At 42.3% G+C, this 16,390-nt stretch overlaps 1 protein-coding gene across 1 annotated transcript in view; it reads right to left on the bottom strand.

Moving 5' to 3' along the window:
- Positions 1-16,390, bottom strand: part of EPB41L2 (erythrocyte membrane protein band 4.1 like 2) — a 234,964-nt gene that overhangs the window by 21,574 nt on the left and 197,000 nt on the right. The window contains exons 9-12 of the mRNA XM_026649545.1: positions 12,487-12,671; positions 9,995-10,633; positions 2,846-2,905; positions 2,694-2,726 (exon numbers count right to left, since the gene is read on the bottom strand). Of these exons, the coding sequence (XP_026505330.1) occupies positions 2,694-2,726; positions 2,846-2,905; positions 9,995-10,633; positions 12,487-12,671 (917 nt within the window). The remainder of the gene's footprint in view (positions 1-2,693; positions 2,727-2,845; positions 2,906-9,994; positions 10,634-12,486; positions 12,672-16,390) is intronic.

Below are 16,390 nucleotides of genomic sequence, written 5' to 3'. Positions count from 1 at the left end.
CATGCTTTCGTTGTTTTAGTAAATTATGCAAAAATAAATTTTGAACAGTTATCAAAAGCTGCCAAAAGCAACAACAGATTAGTCAAGTTACTGTAATCTACAAATCTTCATATTACTGTATGAATACTACAGTCATTAAATAAGAGATAAGCTCTTTCGTGACAGAGGGAATTCCCTATAGCCCCATTTGGATGGGCAAGGCTAAATAGACATAGGATAGGATTTTTCTATATATTTTGTGCAAGTTTTGTTAGTTTACTTTCAGTTATTCATTACCATACAAACTATACTGACTGCAACAAGTGGTACTGCCATAATATATTCCAGAATGAATGAACTGTACAAACTAATTATTTATTAAAAAAAAATGTCTCTACTCCAATAATAAATAATAACCATACTTAAATAGTGCTCCAAATTCAAAGCCATTTACAAACATTAATCCTCACTAAGAATTAACTCTTTAGAAAATAAGAATTATTCACATTTCAAAAAATGGGAATACTAAAACAGGATTTTAAGTGATTTGCCTAAAGCCACACAGCGGGTCACTGGCAGAGCCAGGATTAGAAATTCAAGATTATGGGACTTCCCTCATTGTGAGTAAATTTGTAACAGCGAGGGTAGTTAGAATACAATATCAGGGTTGGAAGGGACCTCAGGAGGTCGTCTAGTCCAACCCCCTGCTCAAAGCAGGACCAGTTCCCAACTAAATCATCCCAGCCAGGGCTTTGTCAAGCCGGGCCTTTAAAACCTCCAAGGAAGGAGATTCCACCACCTCCCTAGGTAAAGCATTCCAGTGCTTCACCACCCTCCTAGTGAAATAGTGTTTCCTAATATCCAACCTAGACCTCCCCCACTGCAACTTGAGACCATTGCTCCTTGTTCTGTCATCTGCCACCACTGAGAACAGCTGAGCTCCATCCTCTTTGGAACCCCCCCCTCAGGTAGTTGAAAGTAGCTATCAAATCCCCCCTCATTCTTCTCTTCTGGAGACTAAACAATCCCAGTTCCCTCAGACTCTCCTCATAAGTCATGAGCTCCAGACCCCTAATCATTTTTGTTGCCCTCCGCTGGACTCTTTCCAATATTTCCACATCCTTCTTGTAGTGTGGGGCCCAAAACTGGACACAGTACTCCAGATGAGGCCTCACCAATGTCGAATAAAGGGGAACGATCACGTTCCTCGATCTGCTGGCAATGCCCCTACTTATACAGCCCAAGATGCCATTAGCCTTCTTGGCAAGAAGAGCACACTGTTGACTCATATCCAGGTTCTTGTCCACTGTGACCCCTAGGTCCTTTTCTGCAGAACTGCTACCTAGCCATTCAGTCCCTAGTCTGTAGCAGTGCATAGGATTCTTCCGTCCTAAGTGCAGGACTCTGCACTTGTCCTTGTTGAACCTCATCAGGTTTTTTTTTGACCCAATCCTCTAATTTGTCTAGGTCCCTCTGTATCTGATCCCTACCCTCCAGCATATCTACCATGCCTCCCAGTTTAGTGTCATCTGCAAACTTGCTGAGAGTGCAGTCCACACCATCCTCCAGATCATTAATAAAGATATTAAACAAAACTGGCCCCAGGACCGACCCTTGGGGCACTCCGCTTGAAACCGGCTGCCAACTAGACATGGAGCCACTGATCACTACCCGTTGAGCCCGACGATCTAGCCAGCTTTCTATCCACCTTACAGTCCATTCATCCAGCCCATACTTCTTTAACTTGGCAGCAAGAATACTGTGGGAGACCGTATCAAAAGCTTTGCTAAAGTCAAGGAATAACACATCCACTGCTTTCCCCAGTTAAGCATTGGAACATTTTGCCCTGGGTTGTGGTGGATTCTCTATCACAGACAATTTTTAAATCAAGATCAAATATTTTTCTAAAAGATATGATCTAGGAATTATGTTGGAGAGGTTCCATGGCAGGTCTTATACAGGAGGTCAGACTAGTTTATCACAATGGTCCCACCTGCCCTTGGAATCTACGAATCTATGCTTATTCCTCCAGAGCACACCAGCTCACATTTCAAGTACACATGTGTCAGAAAAGAAAATGAAAAATATTAAGTGAGAGCCTTAAACTACAGCCTACATGAGGTACACATTAAGTAGTAGGTTTGTGTGGCAAGTAAAAATCCCATTTTAGGGTAATTAATGGACCAATGAATTTGATTTATTACCTAAACAGGGCTATTATTCCCAATTGCCACTTTGAAAACTTCTAGCAGATTCACACTTACAAGCTGTTCCTTTATGGAAAAACTAGAATTTACAACATGCATCTCCAAGTTGCATTTCCCCATGCATTTCATGCACTGTGTCCATAACAGCCTGCAGGTGACCTCCCATCCCATGCAGCCTGGCAGCCCATGAGAACAGAAAGTGTTCCTTATGTTATACAAACCTCCAACATTAAATTGCTATGTCTGACATAAATATTTTCCCCGTTTACTCTCAAGGAATTGTTCTGTGAAATTAAACCACACACACACACAAGAAAGCAAAATGAACATAAAATGTATCAGCAAGTAATCAAAAAGGACCCTCAGATCGATAACAGAGTTTAAAAAATAAACAGGGGGATAAATGGTAAGAACAAAAGCCACTATTCAGACAAAACCTACAGAAGCTTCAAAACACTAACAACGGCAGGCAACAATAACCAGATTTAACTGAAAAATAGCATCGACCTGCTGCTGCGTTTCCTCCTCTCCGGTTTCCACCTACATGAAGGCACATGGCAAATCATCAAAAGAAAGGAGTTGTTAGTGTGATCTATGGGAGCAACAGAGAGGCTTCCTTTGTTTGTAAAAGCTGCAAATCATGTGCTATGTTTATATACCTTTATTGTTTCGGCCACAGACGCTGCTGAAATTATTAAGCCACTTTGGTCTTCCTCCACCTACAGTGTTGTAGATATGGCTGAAGTAATATTTGGCATATATGAAATGGAAAATGGAAGTTTCTCTCTCTCTCTCTCCCCCCATCTCTCTGTTGCTGCATTTTTCATGCTTTCCCCATTGAAGGGTGGAAAATTAAGACAGAGGAGAAGGAGAAAAGCCATATTGCCCCAAAGCTTGATGTCAAATTCAATTACGGAGATACTTTATAAAAGCATTTAAAGTGGAGTTTATACTATGAATTGGTTTTGGTAAAATGGCAAATGATTACTGTAAATGCCTGATACTGTGTGGGAAACATGAAGATTTTTGCTTTTTTTAATGCAAAATATGAGATAACTTAAAAAAAAATATTACATCCTGCTTATAAGTATTCTGAATGCAACTTTAAGGAGAGAAATTATTTTTTGAAAATACCCTGAGGCACAAACATCAATTGCCAGGTTTTCAAAGGATCACTGTGCAAGATCGCAAGTATTGATAAGTGGTTTACTTTTATTACATATATTGCTTAATTCCAAACTTTGCGTGAGGGAATACATCACATCGTATGTCATTTTTTTCTTAGTTTATCACATTTTCCTTCACCTCTCACTTATTTGAGGTTAGTGCATTTGTTGCAATTTCACATCAAAAGGTATGTTGAACTATATTATGGATGGAGAAAATCTTTAGTGATGTTTATTTACACCATTTTAGACTTCCTTTACACTCTCTCTCTCTCTCTCTCTCTCTCTCTCTCTATATATATATAATGTCTTTTACAGAGGTCATGTCACATATCTAAGAGAAAGTACTCTGCTATATACAACACTGTCTCAGTTATTTTTGAATTACTACAAAATTTGAAATAAATACTGGACTCACTCATTTCAAGGCTCTCAGTTATAAGGCTATAGTATTTTGCTTCATATTGCCATTGAAGTTCATAGTAAATTCTCCCCTTTTACAGTGCATGGTGTATTTGCTATCACATGCAGCAGCCATACGGAGAACAGGCACTGAATTATCAGCCAGATCAGATGTTCAGAGTGCACACACTTAATGAGACTGATGCTTTTGCATAGCAACTTTAAAACTACATACTTTAACATTTTTAAAATGTTCACATGTTGATGATTAAAAAGTCAGCTACTTAACCGGCAATCCAGTTGAATAAAAGAAACTAGTCTTCACCTTAACTATTGCTAAATATGAATAAAAACACTAAAAGCCAGGGAGAACCTTGGACAGACACTCAACTTTGCACACACCCATGTAAAGCAGAAACAGCCATAATTCTAGTGCCCTCTTTGAAGGCATGAATTACAAAAAAAAGGAAATGTTACTCACCCCGTGCAGTAACTGTAGTTCTTTGAGATGTGTTCCCATATGGGTGCTCCATTTCAGGTGCTCATGTGCCTCAAGCCCTTGATCGGTGATTTTTAGCTAGCAGTGTCCGTTTAGCTCGTGTGCATGCCCTATGCCTTCTCATGGCAGACACTGAGGCTATATAGAGGTGTGGAGGCAAAATGCCCTCAGCTCCTCCTCTACTTACTCATCCCCTAGGGAACAACCAAAGCAGAGGAGAAGGAGGGTGAGTAATGAAGCACCCATAGGACATCTTAGCACTGTAAGAAGTGCAGTTCCTGCACAGGATGAGTAACATTTTCTTCTTCTTTGAGTAGTGTCCCTATGAGTGCTCCACTTCAAATGACTTCTGAGCAGTATCCCTAGGAGGGCGGCTTTGGACCATGGCTCAGAACTGAACAACAATACTGCGTCCTCCTTACCAGAGGATGTCGTGAACCTCCTTTCCAGAGGATGTTGTGAAGGCCAAGACTATAACAGGGTTAAAAAAAAGAACTGGATAAGTTCATGGAGGATAGGTCCATCAATGACTATTAGCCAGGATGGGCAGGGATGATGCCCCTAGCCTCTGTTTGCCAGAAGCTGGGAATGGGCGACAGCAGTTGGATCACTTGACGATTACCTCTTCTGTTTGTTCCCTCTGGGGCACCTGGCATTGACCACTGTTGGAAAACAGGATACTGGGCTAGATGGACTTTTGGTCTGACCCAGTACAGCTGTTCTTATGTGTCGCATCGGATCTGATGGCATGGAGCAGGGCATAATGCTTTGAAAAACCTATAGATTGAAGTTCACGTAGTGGCTCTACAAATCTCATATACTGGGATATTCTTCAAAAATGCAGTAGATGTTGCCTGCAATCTCTCTGAATGCACATGGAGCCGGTGAGGTTGAAGCTGATCTGGTTAGGTCCTGTGATGGTGTTGCTGGTGTAGATATGTGGGCAGAGTTGGCATTGAGGTTTGTTGCATGGGTTGGTTCCTGAGTTAGAGTTATGGTGCGGTGCGTGGTTGCTGGTGAGAATATGCTTAAGGTTGGCGGGTTGTCTGTGGGTGAGGACTGGCCTGCCTCCCAAGGTCTGTGAAAGTGAGGGATCATTGTCCAGGATGGGTTGTAGATCACTGATGATGCGTTGGAGAGGTTTAAGCTGAGGACTGTAGGTGATGGCCAGTGGAGTTCTGGGTGAACTGTTCTGGATGAACTGGTTCTTAGAGTCACTGATGGGGTTGGGCAACAGAAAGGGATGCCTGCACAGACATGCTCCTTCCACCAGTTTAGTGAGTTCTTTATGTGCAAGGAGATTGTTACCCTCCCATCCAAGGTGTACCTGGTTGGAGAAGAGACAGCTCTTAGTCAATCCTGGAAGCCGTGGAAGCATAGCCTTGCATGATTGGTCACAAGGTGCAATTTGCCATATGGCCCAAAGTTGAAGACAGTTCCTTATTGTGGTTGTGAGCTTCCCTGAATTGTCCCTGACAGTCTTGACATGGCCAGAAATCTGTCTAAAGAGCAGTGCGCTTTGGCTGTCACTGAGTCCAAGAACGCCCCTATAATCTGCATCCTTTGTACTGATAACAGTGTAGATTTCTTTATATTCAGTTGTAGGCCCAACTCTTTGAACAGAGCAAGCACCTTCTGGGTGGATGATAACACTGCCTTGAAAGAATGGCCCTTGAGTAGCCAGTCATCAAGGTATGGGAGGACAAGAATCGCTTCCTGCCAAGGGTAAGCCACCACTACCACCAGAACCTTTGAAAATCCCTTTGGAGATGAGGGTAGGCCAAAGGGATACACTCCATACTGGAAATGATCTTGGACTATGGTGAATCGTAGGTATTTCCTGTGTGACAGAGGTGACATGTGGTGGTGGTGGGGGAAATGAAGTATGTGGGGGTCACAACACCCCTCCTCCCCCCGATTTGCTGCTTGCCTTGTACTGAGAATGCTCACATGGACTAAGCATGCTCAGTAGCACTGCTGAAGCCAGCTGCCTTCACTCTGCTTCCCCGCCCTCCAATCAGCAGGCATGGGTCATCTCTGCTGTGTGATGACCGTATAGTTATATGGAAGTAGGCATCTTGTCAGCCAAGGGATGAAAACCAATCCCCTTCCTCTAATGACAAGTATCAGAGGGGTAGCCGTGTTAGTCTGAATCTGTAAAAAGCAACAGAGGGTCCTGTGGCACCTTTAAGACTAACAGAAGTATTCGAGCATAAGCTTTTGTGGGTGAATGCCCTCTTCATCAGATGCGTCAGTATGCTCCAATACTTCTGTTAGTCTTAAAGGTGCCACAGGACCCTCTGTTGCTTCCTCTAGTGAAGGATTTATAGTTGCTAAAGTCACCATCCTGAACTTTTGAGGTGTCACAAACTTGTTCAGCTGTCTCAGATCTAAGATCGGCCTCCAACCTCCATCCTTCTTTGGTACTAGGAAGTATTTTGAGTAGAACTCCCTGCCCCTGTAAGTGGAAGGGACCACTTCCATTGCTCCTAGTCGGAAGACAGTCTCCACCTCTTGCCTTAGTAGAAGTTTGTGAGAGGGGTCCCTGAAGAGGGACAGGGAAGGGGGTGGAAGGGAAGAAGTGCCAGAAACTGCATGGCATAGCCTATGACCTCCAAGAGCCACTGGTGATTCACTCCAAAGCCTGGTGGAAATGGACAAGACAGTCTACAAAGAGAAGGTTAAAGGACACAACTGTAAAAATCAGAGGAGCGGGAGGATTCAAACTCTCAACTCATCAAAACTACTATTTAGATGATGCTTGGGTGGTCATGAAGGGTGGTTGGGTGGCCCTCTTCCTTTAAACCCATCTCTCTTTCTGGGGAGTTCTGCAGGTCTGCGGTACCCCAAGAACTGAGCATGGCATGATGTCTGACGAGTCTGTGCCCTATTAAAATGTTTCTTGCTCATAAGGTATGTAAATGCCCAAGGAACACAGGGTAGCCCTGGATTTCTTCAGCGTGTGCAGAGAGTCATTCGTGGTGTATGAGAAAAGCTTATGAACATCAAAGGGGAGATCCTCTACAGTGTTCTGAACCTCTACCAGAAACCCTGAAAGTTCGAGTCATGATGTCCTGTGCACAGCTACTGCTATGGAGATGGATCTGGCAGCAGTGTCTGAGAGTCTAGGGACTCTTGGAGAGCTGTTCTGGCCAATAGCTCACTCTCCGCAACTATGGACTGGAATTCCTCCCTGCAGTTGTGTGGCAGATACTCAATAAATGCCGTGAACTTGTTGTAATTAGTAAGGCTGTATTTGGCCATGACCACATAAGTTAGGTGGGGGATAGGAAAATAAAAGTCTGAATCCTTAAGGGGCACATAATATTTCTTATCCGCCCTTTTGCGTATTGGTGGAACAGTGGTCAGTGTCTGCCATACCGTCTTAGCTGGAACCAGGAGAGCCTCATTAACAGGTAGTGCTGGTCTGGAGGGTGTCGCTGAGTGCAAAATATCTAGCAGCTTGTGCAGTGGATTTTTTACCTCCTCCAGAGAGATCTGGAAGGTGTCAACTACCCTTCTAATTAAGTCCTGAAATTGTCTGAAGTTGTCACCCATGGAAGGTGGTGGAGGCATAACTGCTTCTTTCGGCAATGACGGTGAAATGGGAATCTCAGGGGTAACTTCCTCATTTGCCCTAGCCTCCTCCTCTTCAAACATCTCCTCCTGTCATGGGGTACAGGATGACGTGAAACCCTGGTCTCCCTGAGAGAAGGTATTTGTGGATTGTTAAATTGCTGGTGATAGGCAGGCCACACATCACAGTATGGCCAACTACATAAGGAACAGGGGTGGCATACAAGGTTGGTTCCACCATCCTTGGTGTCACACAAGGTCCTCTCTGTGCGAGGGCGGTTTCCCAAAGGGGTACATAAGAGAACTCCTGGCAGAAACTGAGGAGCTCGATTGGGAGTCGTCCTCCTCTGCATCCTCCCATGGGGGACATCCAATGTAGATGAGGAGAGTCCTGTGTCACAGAGAGGCCACACAAAGACCGAGGTCTCAGTATTGTGAGACAGGCGGTACCAGACAACAACAGAGATTCTGGTTCGTCCGACACAGAGGTCCCTCAGGTATCAGAACTCCTGTGGTACTGGATGCCATAGCTGGAGGTGATGGTGCCAACAATGATGAGTGAACTCAAATGTTGTAGATATCAGGCACTGATGCTTGCTCAGTACAGAGGGTACCACTTGTATAGATACCCCCAGCTGAGCTGTTTGCATTGGTACCAACGGCTGGATTAAGGTGCACAACATCAACAGCTCAGTAGAATGCTTTGGTGCTGATGACAGTGCTGAGTTCGATGGTACCTTGAGCTTACCATCCTTACTGGTGGAGGGTACAGTGCACTAACAGAGCTGTGCCTCCTGTCCTTAGAGCTCCCGGCTTCGCAGTACCCAAGGACGAGTCCTTGGCCTCAACGGTAACATCAGACACTGAGGACCTTGACAGGGACCTGGTCTTTTTTGAAGCTGGCTCGTTAGAAAAAATCTGCACTCCTCTTTTTGGGAGTCTTCACAGCATCCAAAGATATCCCTTCCTTGGGGGAAGCATGCCCCGAATCTGATGGGGCACTGGATCTGTCTGGGGACAGATATATGGGGCGGTGTGGCGTGTCTCCTGACCTGGCTTACAGAGCGGTTGCAGGGAACGTCTGAGCCAACAGTCTGAGCTTTATCTCCCTGCTCTTCCTAGCCCTGGACTTAAGGGCCAAACAGAAGGAACGCTTCTGAGAGATGTGGGACTCCCCCAGGCAACGGATGCACTTGGGAGTGCCTGTCGCTTATCAGTTTAGCCTCCCAGCAAGAGTGGTGACGTTCGAAGCATGACAAACCAGGCATACCCCGCCAGGAGAAGACAAATATCCCGGGATAAAAGGGAGGGGAAAAAAACAAACAAACAGTCTTCTCAGCTAAAACTAACTAATTATACTGAACACTAAACAGAAACCTACAACTATAAAGTAACTAACTTTAAGAAAGAGAAAAGGCCAAGAACGCTGTAGGAGGACAGTGTTCTGTCTCGGGCCAAGGCAGTAGAGGAGAAACTAAGGGCGATTTGTCCACCCTTAGTGCACCCCTATACAGCCTGGTGTCTGCCATGGAAAGGCACAGGGCACATGCATGGGCTGAATGGACAGTGCTAGCTAGAAATCTATGATCAAGGGTTCAAGAGGCACATGTGCACCACCTGAAGTGGAGCATCCACAGGGATACGACTATAAGAAGGAACACTGTTTACAGCTTTCACAGTTTGCTGAACTAAAATAAGAGATTTTTACTTTACAGATTTAAAGAGAACCGCTGAGATTCAGCTCCATGTTTGTATTTCAAAGTTAATAGACTGAGAAGGGCAATAGTTTATGACTGATTTAACAATTAGTATAACAGAGGAATGTTGCTCAATAATTCTACTGATTATTAATCTTATTCCAAAATAGGTCTAATAAAAATAATAATAATGTGCTCAAATCTTTTCAATTACAAAAAAAATTTCCTCCTTAGATACAGCACCCAGGGGATATAATCAAAATTATGTATGTTGCAACACACTGAAAAAAAACAGACATTTATTTATTTAGAGAACCTCAGTATATCAGTGGCAAGTTACCATGAATGAGAACCATCACAAAGACATTTATATTGTACACTAGGACGTGTGCAAGGTTGAGTGCTCCTCAGTGTGCAGATGCAAAGTCCATGTGCAGGTGGCAGCATTTAAGTGACAAAGTTACACACCTCCTCTTCCTCTGCTTTGTCATTCAGGTCATTGTCATAAGAGGCGCTCAATGAAGTCGCCTTAGGCTCCAGGTAGCAGAGGGACAGAGCGAGAGGAAGGGAAAATGTGAGTGAGAAAGGAACAGACTGAAAAGCAGAGAGAAGCAGCACAAAGATAAGGAGAAAAGAGGGAATGAATGAGGGAGAGGTGATAGGAACATAGTGTTGAAGACCAGGTGGGAGGTAGGAGATGCAAACCTCAGGGAGGCTAGGAAAACTGATGTAGCCATCCTCATCAAGCAGTGAAAGGAAATTAGAAGCAAAGAGTTTGCTAAAGCTTAATGAAATACTAAACTCAGTATCTTTGTAGTCAACTGTTTTATGGGGCTTTCCCTCTACTGCAGGAGAAGAATGGGGACTAACTGGGGGTCTCATAGGCTCCAAGATATTATTAGGCAATGTCTCTTCATTTCCACTGTGAGTTGGTATTACTCTCATGGGACTGCACTCCCAGCAGTCTGAGAGGCTATGGACATATTCCTGAAAGGGATCTTCCTCTGAAATGTCCAAAAGCATGTCCATCTCAGGGATAGTTGCCAGGTTTGTGGGACAGGATGAAACACAGTGAAGGGGTGGTGATGGTGGATACATGTGAAGGGACTGAAAAAAAAGTCCAGGCACAGTTGAATACGAAAACACAACACAATGTAAGTTTGTAGGCAGAAAGAATGCACAAGAAGAGGGGGAAAAAAGAAATTGTTAGTTAGTGAAACCTTTTACTCAGAAGTAGAGCCAGCACTACGAATGCAATATAAAAGCCAAATAAAAATTGAAAAGCCCCATGTATTTTTAAAAATTAGCCCACTTGTCCAGTTTTAAGAATTCTGAATCTGAACCCATTACAGATTTTTTGTTTTAAGGTTGTGACAAACTGCACTTTTGAACGGTAGTAAGTGCAGTCACAACTGATGGGAGCAAACAAACATTAAAAAGTTCATGGTATACAGCAGCATGTAGAAAAGACAAGCAGGCACTTTGATCCTAGGATTTACTACCATTTCCTCTGGAATTTAAAAACAGCAAAAAAAGAAATAAATAGTATTTAGAAAATGCTATTTGCAGAGCTCATACATGTAGCAAGCTACACTGAATAGCTTCATAAAACATGCAAGCCCTTCCTAAACCGTTGAGCTTTTCCATCCCATGGCTGGAGAATCTTTCTTGGTTGCGTAATCTATCCTAGGGTGCCCCAGCTTTGTGACTCTGAGGGACCACATTGATATCTTGCCAGGAGCCAAAATTTGCATATTAATTTACCTAAATACATGTTTTCATCAAATGTAGAACTGTGTGTTTTTCCTTGACTGACTAGAAGTCGGTTGTTTAAGTTCCCTGGCAATAAAAACATGAGGCTGTTCATGTTTGGTCTCACATTGCAGTTATAGGATGAGGGGGGCTGTGCTGTAAGCTGCATTGGGAGACTCAACAGCCCAAATGTTGTGCCCTGGGCAGTGATTTGGGTACCCTTTGCCTAATTCACAAAAATGCAGTTTTCAAAATGAAAATTCCTTAAGGTTTTTTAAAAACCCGAGAGCAACGGAAATTTCTGGATGTCTGCTAGGAAAAACAGGTATACAGAGCTCATACATGTAGCAAGCTACACTGAATAGCTTCATAAAACATGCAAGCCCTTCTCAAACCATTGAGCTTTTCCAGTTATAGAAACACATTTCTATAACTGGAACTATTTCTGAACTCCAAAGCTTGAGCTTACATTTTGGAAAGAGGTGTTGCCACAAATATTGATGTGAAAGCATATAAAATAAAATCCAAATTAAAGTTTATGATCTGCTTCCTCGCTAACGCCAATAAATAAGACAAGTAGATTGCCACTTGCATTACAGTTTCTCCACCATCAACAAACTGAACTTTCCCTGGAAAGCTGTGTATCAGTTCTACATGGAAATTCTTTTAATAAGTTAATGTGTTTCTATAACTGATGTATAAAAGGAACAGCTTAAAAGATTTTTGCAGTTGGCAAATAAAGCAAGCACCATGTTAAGCATTGAAATTTACTTGAAAAAGACAAAATATACACAACCAAACAACAGGTTGTGTATGATACCAGATATACTAGCACAATTTTTAGAAGTTTGTTCATAGTAAAAATTATATAAACTAGCTAACTGTAGCTTAAAGTAAGTTAAGAGAAAGTTCAATTTGAACAATTATATACGGAAGTGTTTAAGTAGTGCCTAATTATGGCAAATTAAAATTAACTTGTAGCAACAATTAAAAGAAAAAAAATCACAACATTGAATGTCACACATGCAAATTTGCAATTTGTTCCTCCCTTTTGGTTATATAAAATACGCTGGTTAAACATAAAGGAGGAGTTTGCAATAATTTATTAACAATATCTTCTAGTATGCTGCTTGTTATTTTTAAAAAGACATACAACTCCACTTTAAATGTTTGTTAAGAGTTATTTTTATTGTTACAATCCATCATACCTTTTCATCCTGGGTTAATTCCAGTTGTGGAATTTTAGTTGGGCTTCCATCCTCATCTCTACCTTCGCCATTTTTTAACTTGGTCTGGCCAACAGCTTCACCGTCAAAGACCATAACACCAGCAGGTCCCACTGTGGTAGCAGAAAAATCCCTTAGCAGACTTTGGTCTGTGATACCCACAGGAGCTATTACAGAACAGAAAATTTTGGTTATTCTAGGTATGCTGGAAATTTTTATTTTCATGACTTCTGAACATAAAATACTCTGTTTCACAATGGCTTAGCCATTTAGGGATAAGAACAATCCAGGGGAAAACTGTGTAACTGAACAGTAAATGAAGTTATGATAACATCCCAAGTGTATGATTCTAACTGCATTTATACAACTGGCAATGGATAACTGTTCCTAATTGTAATGTGTACGTACTATACAGAGAAAATACTATAGTCAAGTAGTCATTTAAAAAATTATCACTTTTTGGTGACATGTCATTATATACCCATGATAAAAACTGTCTTGCACAAATTTGATATTTTCAGTACATTCGGTTTTCAGCTAATACAGAAACACCATGCGCATATAGTTCTCTCAAAGTATTTCTACTTCTGAACACAGACAAAACACTGTAGAAACACACAAAGTTCAACATAAAAAAAAGTTACACTTTTCCAAACTTTGTATATTGAGAGAAACTTGAGTTGTTTTTTCTTTTATCCAACTTGGTTTACTCATTCCTGTTAGCTAGTTACTAGCAATACTTAATATGTATATTTGATGTATGACGTAACAAACACAAAAGACTTTAGAGATATTGAATCAATTTTATTCTGACACCTAGAATCACTATAATAGTATTAACCAGCAGGAGGAGCTCTAAGACCAGCTGGCTCAGCCAAAACACTGGCAATAATGCAGCAGACATTCAACCTGAAATTAAAACTGTTTAAATAAGTACACCTTTGAGAAGAGACGCAAGAGAGCAGTGAAAAGTGGCCAGAAGAATAAATATACATTGGTGAAGAATTCTGACAGGATTACACAAGCCAAGAAAGCTAACAGAAATGGTAGCTGTGACTGAGTGGGAATTTTTCATAATATTTTGTATGAATATTGTGTGTGCCTCAGTTTCCCCTGCGTGGGGCCTGGTTAACTAGGTGGTGGGAAAAGGTTGTTTTCCTTTGTAAAGATGCAGAGATACAGGTTTCACCGACTCTTAGCTGCCTGCAGCCTGGCCCCCATGACCACGGAGAGTCCGAGAAGACAATGGCCACTCCAATTGCCCAGACATTTGGCACCTAGCAATTAATGACGATGGATGGCCCACCCTACTTAGGAAGCCAGCCAGGTTTGACCAGCTGGAAAACAAAGGGTTAAGGAGGAGGGCATGACAATGTTTGCCTGGGAACAAGAACAAAGGACTGAGGAGGGACCAGGTGGGGATGTTGGCTGTTGGAAGCAGGATGCTCCAGGACTGGGACTAACAAGGGGTCAGATGGCTCTGGGACAGACCAAGATTAACTATGCTGTCTATGATAACCAAGGACTTTCTACACTGTGTTCCAGACTGCTAATAAACTCTTCTGCTTTTACAACGATGGCTGAGAGTCACTGCAGATTAAGATGGGAGAGTACATTGTTCCCTTTGGGTGCACAAGTTTCTCTCTTAGGTATCCAACTCATGTGGACTTGCTGGAGGAAGCTCACAGTGTGAAGCAAGGGTGCTGAATGCTCCAAGGTTTGATCTAAGGAGGCAGTGAAGCCAACTGGCTTACTCTAGTGAGAGTGTGACCCTAAAGTGGGTCTGGCACACTGAAGGGGTCCTCCCAGGGACTGTTCCAGAGCACCGGGCCTGTGGATCCGTGACAGCAGCACACCACAGAGAAATGCCCACAGGAACTTGAAAGCAGAAGAAGCAGCTGAATGGGTATGGATGAATCAGTTTAATATTACAATAATCTATAAAGGTAATCAAACTTTTACTGGGCAAAAATAGAATTATTATCCTAGAAGATGGTGGTAAACTACTAAAATCTCATATCTGGGGCAGTATGAGCCCAGGAATTGACACTGTACCAAGAACAATATCTATATGTAAACATCTGATCTTAAACATTTGTTTGGCTTGAAGTTGCAAAATAATTACTCAAGAAAGTTTTACTGACTTAGTGTAAACCAAGAGGAGAATGCCTTGCAGTGCACATTATAGGGGGAGATTGTCAAAGGCACAAATATCAGTTAGGTGCCTAATTCCCATTGAAAGTCAGTGAGAATTTAAACTCCTTATTTTATCGGGTGTCTGGGAAAGTGATTTATGCCGGTGCTCTTTTGCAGAGCAACGCTCTGTCCTACACCTCTCAGAAACCAGTCAAAGACTTGAGGGGTCTTTTACAAAGAAGATGCTTGGGAGCTTACAGCAGAGAGTCAGAGCTCACTCTGGTTACCCATGGTTTTCAGAACTCAAAGCTGTGGTAACTTAACTGTTTCACTCCAGGCGATGTCAGGATTCAATCAATGGGAACACAGTGCTTCTGGCTGATGAAAGATTGGTACAAGTAAGCATGATCTTATCTAAAACTACTATTAATTAGATTTAAGCACACACAGACATAAGCAATAGGTGTAGAACATCCAATAATTACACCTCTACCCCGATATAATGCGACCCGATATAACACAAATTCGGATATAACGCGGTAAAGCAGCGCTCCGGCGGATCAAAGCAAGTTCAATATAACACGGTTTCACCTATAACAAGGTAAGATTTTTTGGCTCCCGAGGACAGCGTTATATCAGGGTAGAGGTGAACCTAAAATCTGAGATGTTATTGAGTAATTAGTAGCAGGCCAGCGATGGCCGGTCGCTTCCCAGTTGGGGAGTATGGGGGTCAGGAAAAGTCTCTCGGGACAGCTTAAGAGAACTGCTCCAAAGCACACATTATCTACAGAGAGTCCTGTGGCACCTTTAAGACTAACAGATGTATTGGAGCATAAGCTTTCGTGGGTGAATACACACTTCGTCAGATGCGTGGTACGTCATGCGTCTGACGAAGTGGGTATTCACCCACGAAAGCTTATGCTCCAATACATCTGTTAGTCTTAAAGCTGCCACAGGACTCTCTGTTGCTTTTTACAGATCCAGACTAACACGGCTACCCCTCTGATACCTGACACTATTATCTAGTGTTTTTATAAACTATTTTTTACAAAACACATAGCTCATACTGACCCCTACTGGGTCATCACTTCTCCTAACTTCAATCAACTACTTATCAACAAAACATTTCTAACAATCTTAGCCATAATAAGCTTCTATATCAAAAGGCGCCCAAACTCAAGGTCTCCATCCACTTATTTTCGTTCAGTCTCATAATTTGCTGACTCTTTTCTCCCCTCCTCGCATTCTGATTAGCAGAAACTGCAAGCCTGCAGCTAATATTTGACCTTGCCTCCAAAAGCCCTGCTTGTCTAAATTAACCCTTAATTATGTGGTGTTCTATTTTATTAATTCATGGTGGCTGAATGCACACAATATGGCTACAATTAGCTTGATCAAATAATGGGTAACACACCCCTCAATTCCAGGGTAACTCACCAGAGCACTCTTGGAAGAAGATGCTCTATTCTGAGAGGGTCCTTAGTGCCTGGATCAAAGTGATATCTCATGGACTGGTCTTATAAGAAAAGTTTCAGGCAAGTGTTCCTCACTTTCTGAGTTCATTTGGAAAGTAATCTATATGTTGAGCACTTCAGCAATATGCCCCTCACTTAGACAAAATAAACATGGTATGCCATCACTAAGAAGCATGGCTGCCTCACATGAGGGGCAGTATTTAAAACTGGAGGATCTGGGCTCAGTCATTATGGCTGGAGCTCAGTACCTAGTATATTAAAAAAAAAAAAAAAAA

Source organism: Terrapene carolina, unplaced genomic scaffold, assembly GCF_002925995.2.
Source record: "Terrapene carolina triunguis isolate 2854851 unplaced genomic scaffold, T_m_triunguis-2.0 Scaffold85, whole genome shotgun sequence".
NCBI lineage: Eukaryota > Metazoa > Chordata > Testudines > Emydidae > Terrapene > Terrapene triunguis.
The sequence above is the reverse complement of the archived record's forward strand: the minus strand, read 5'-3'. Positions and strand labels throughout refer to the sequence as shown.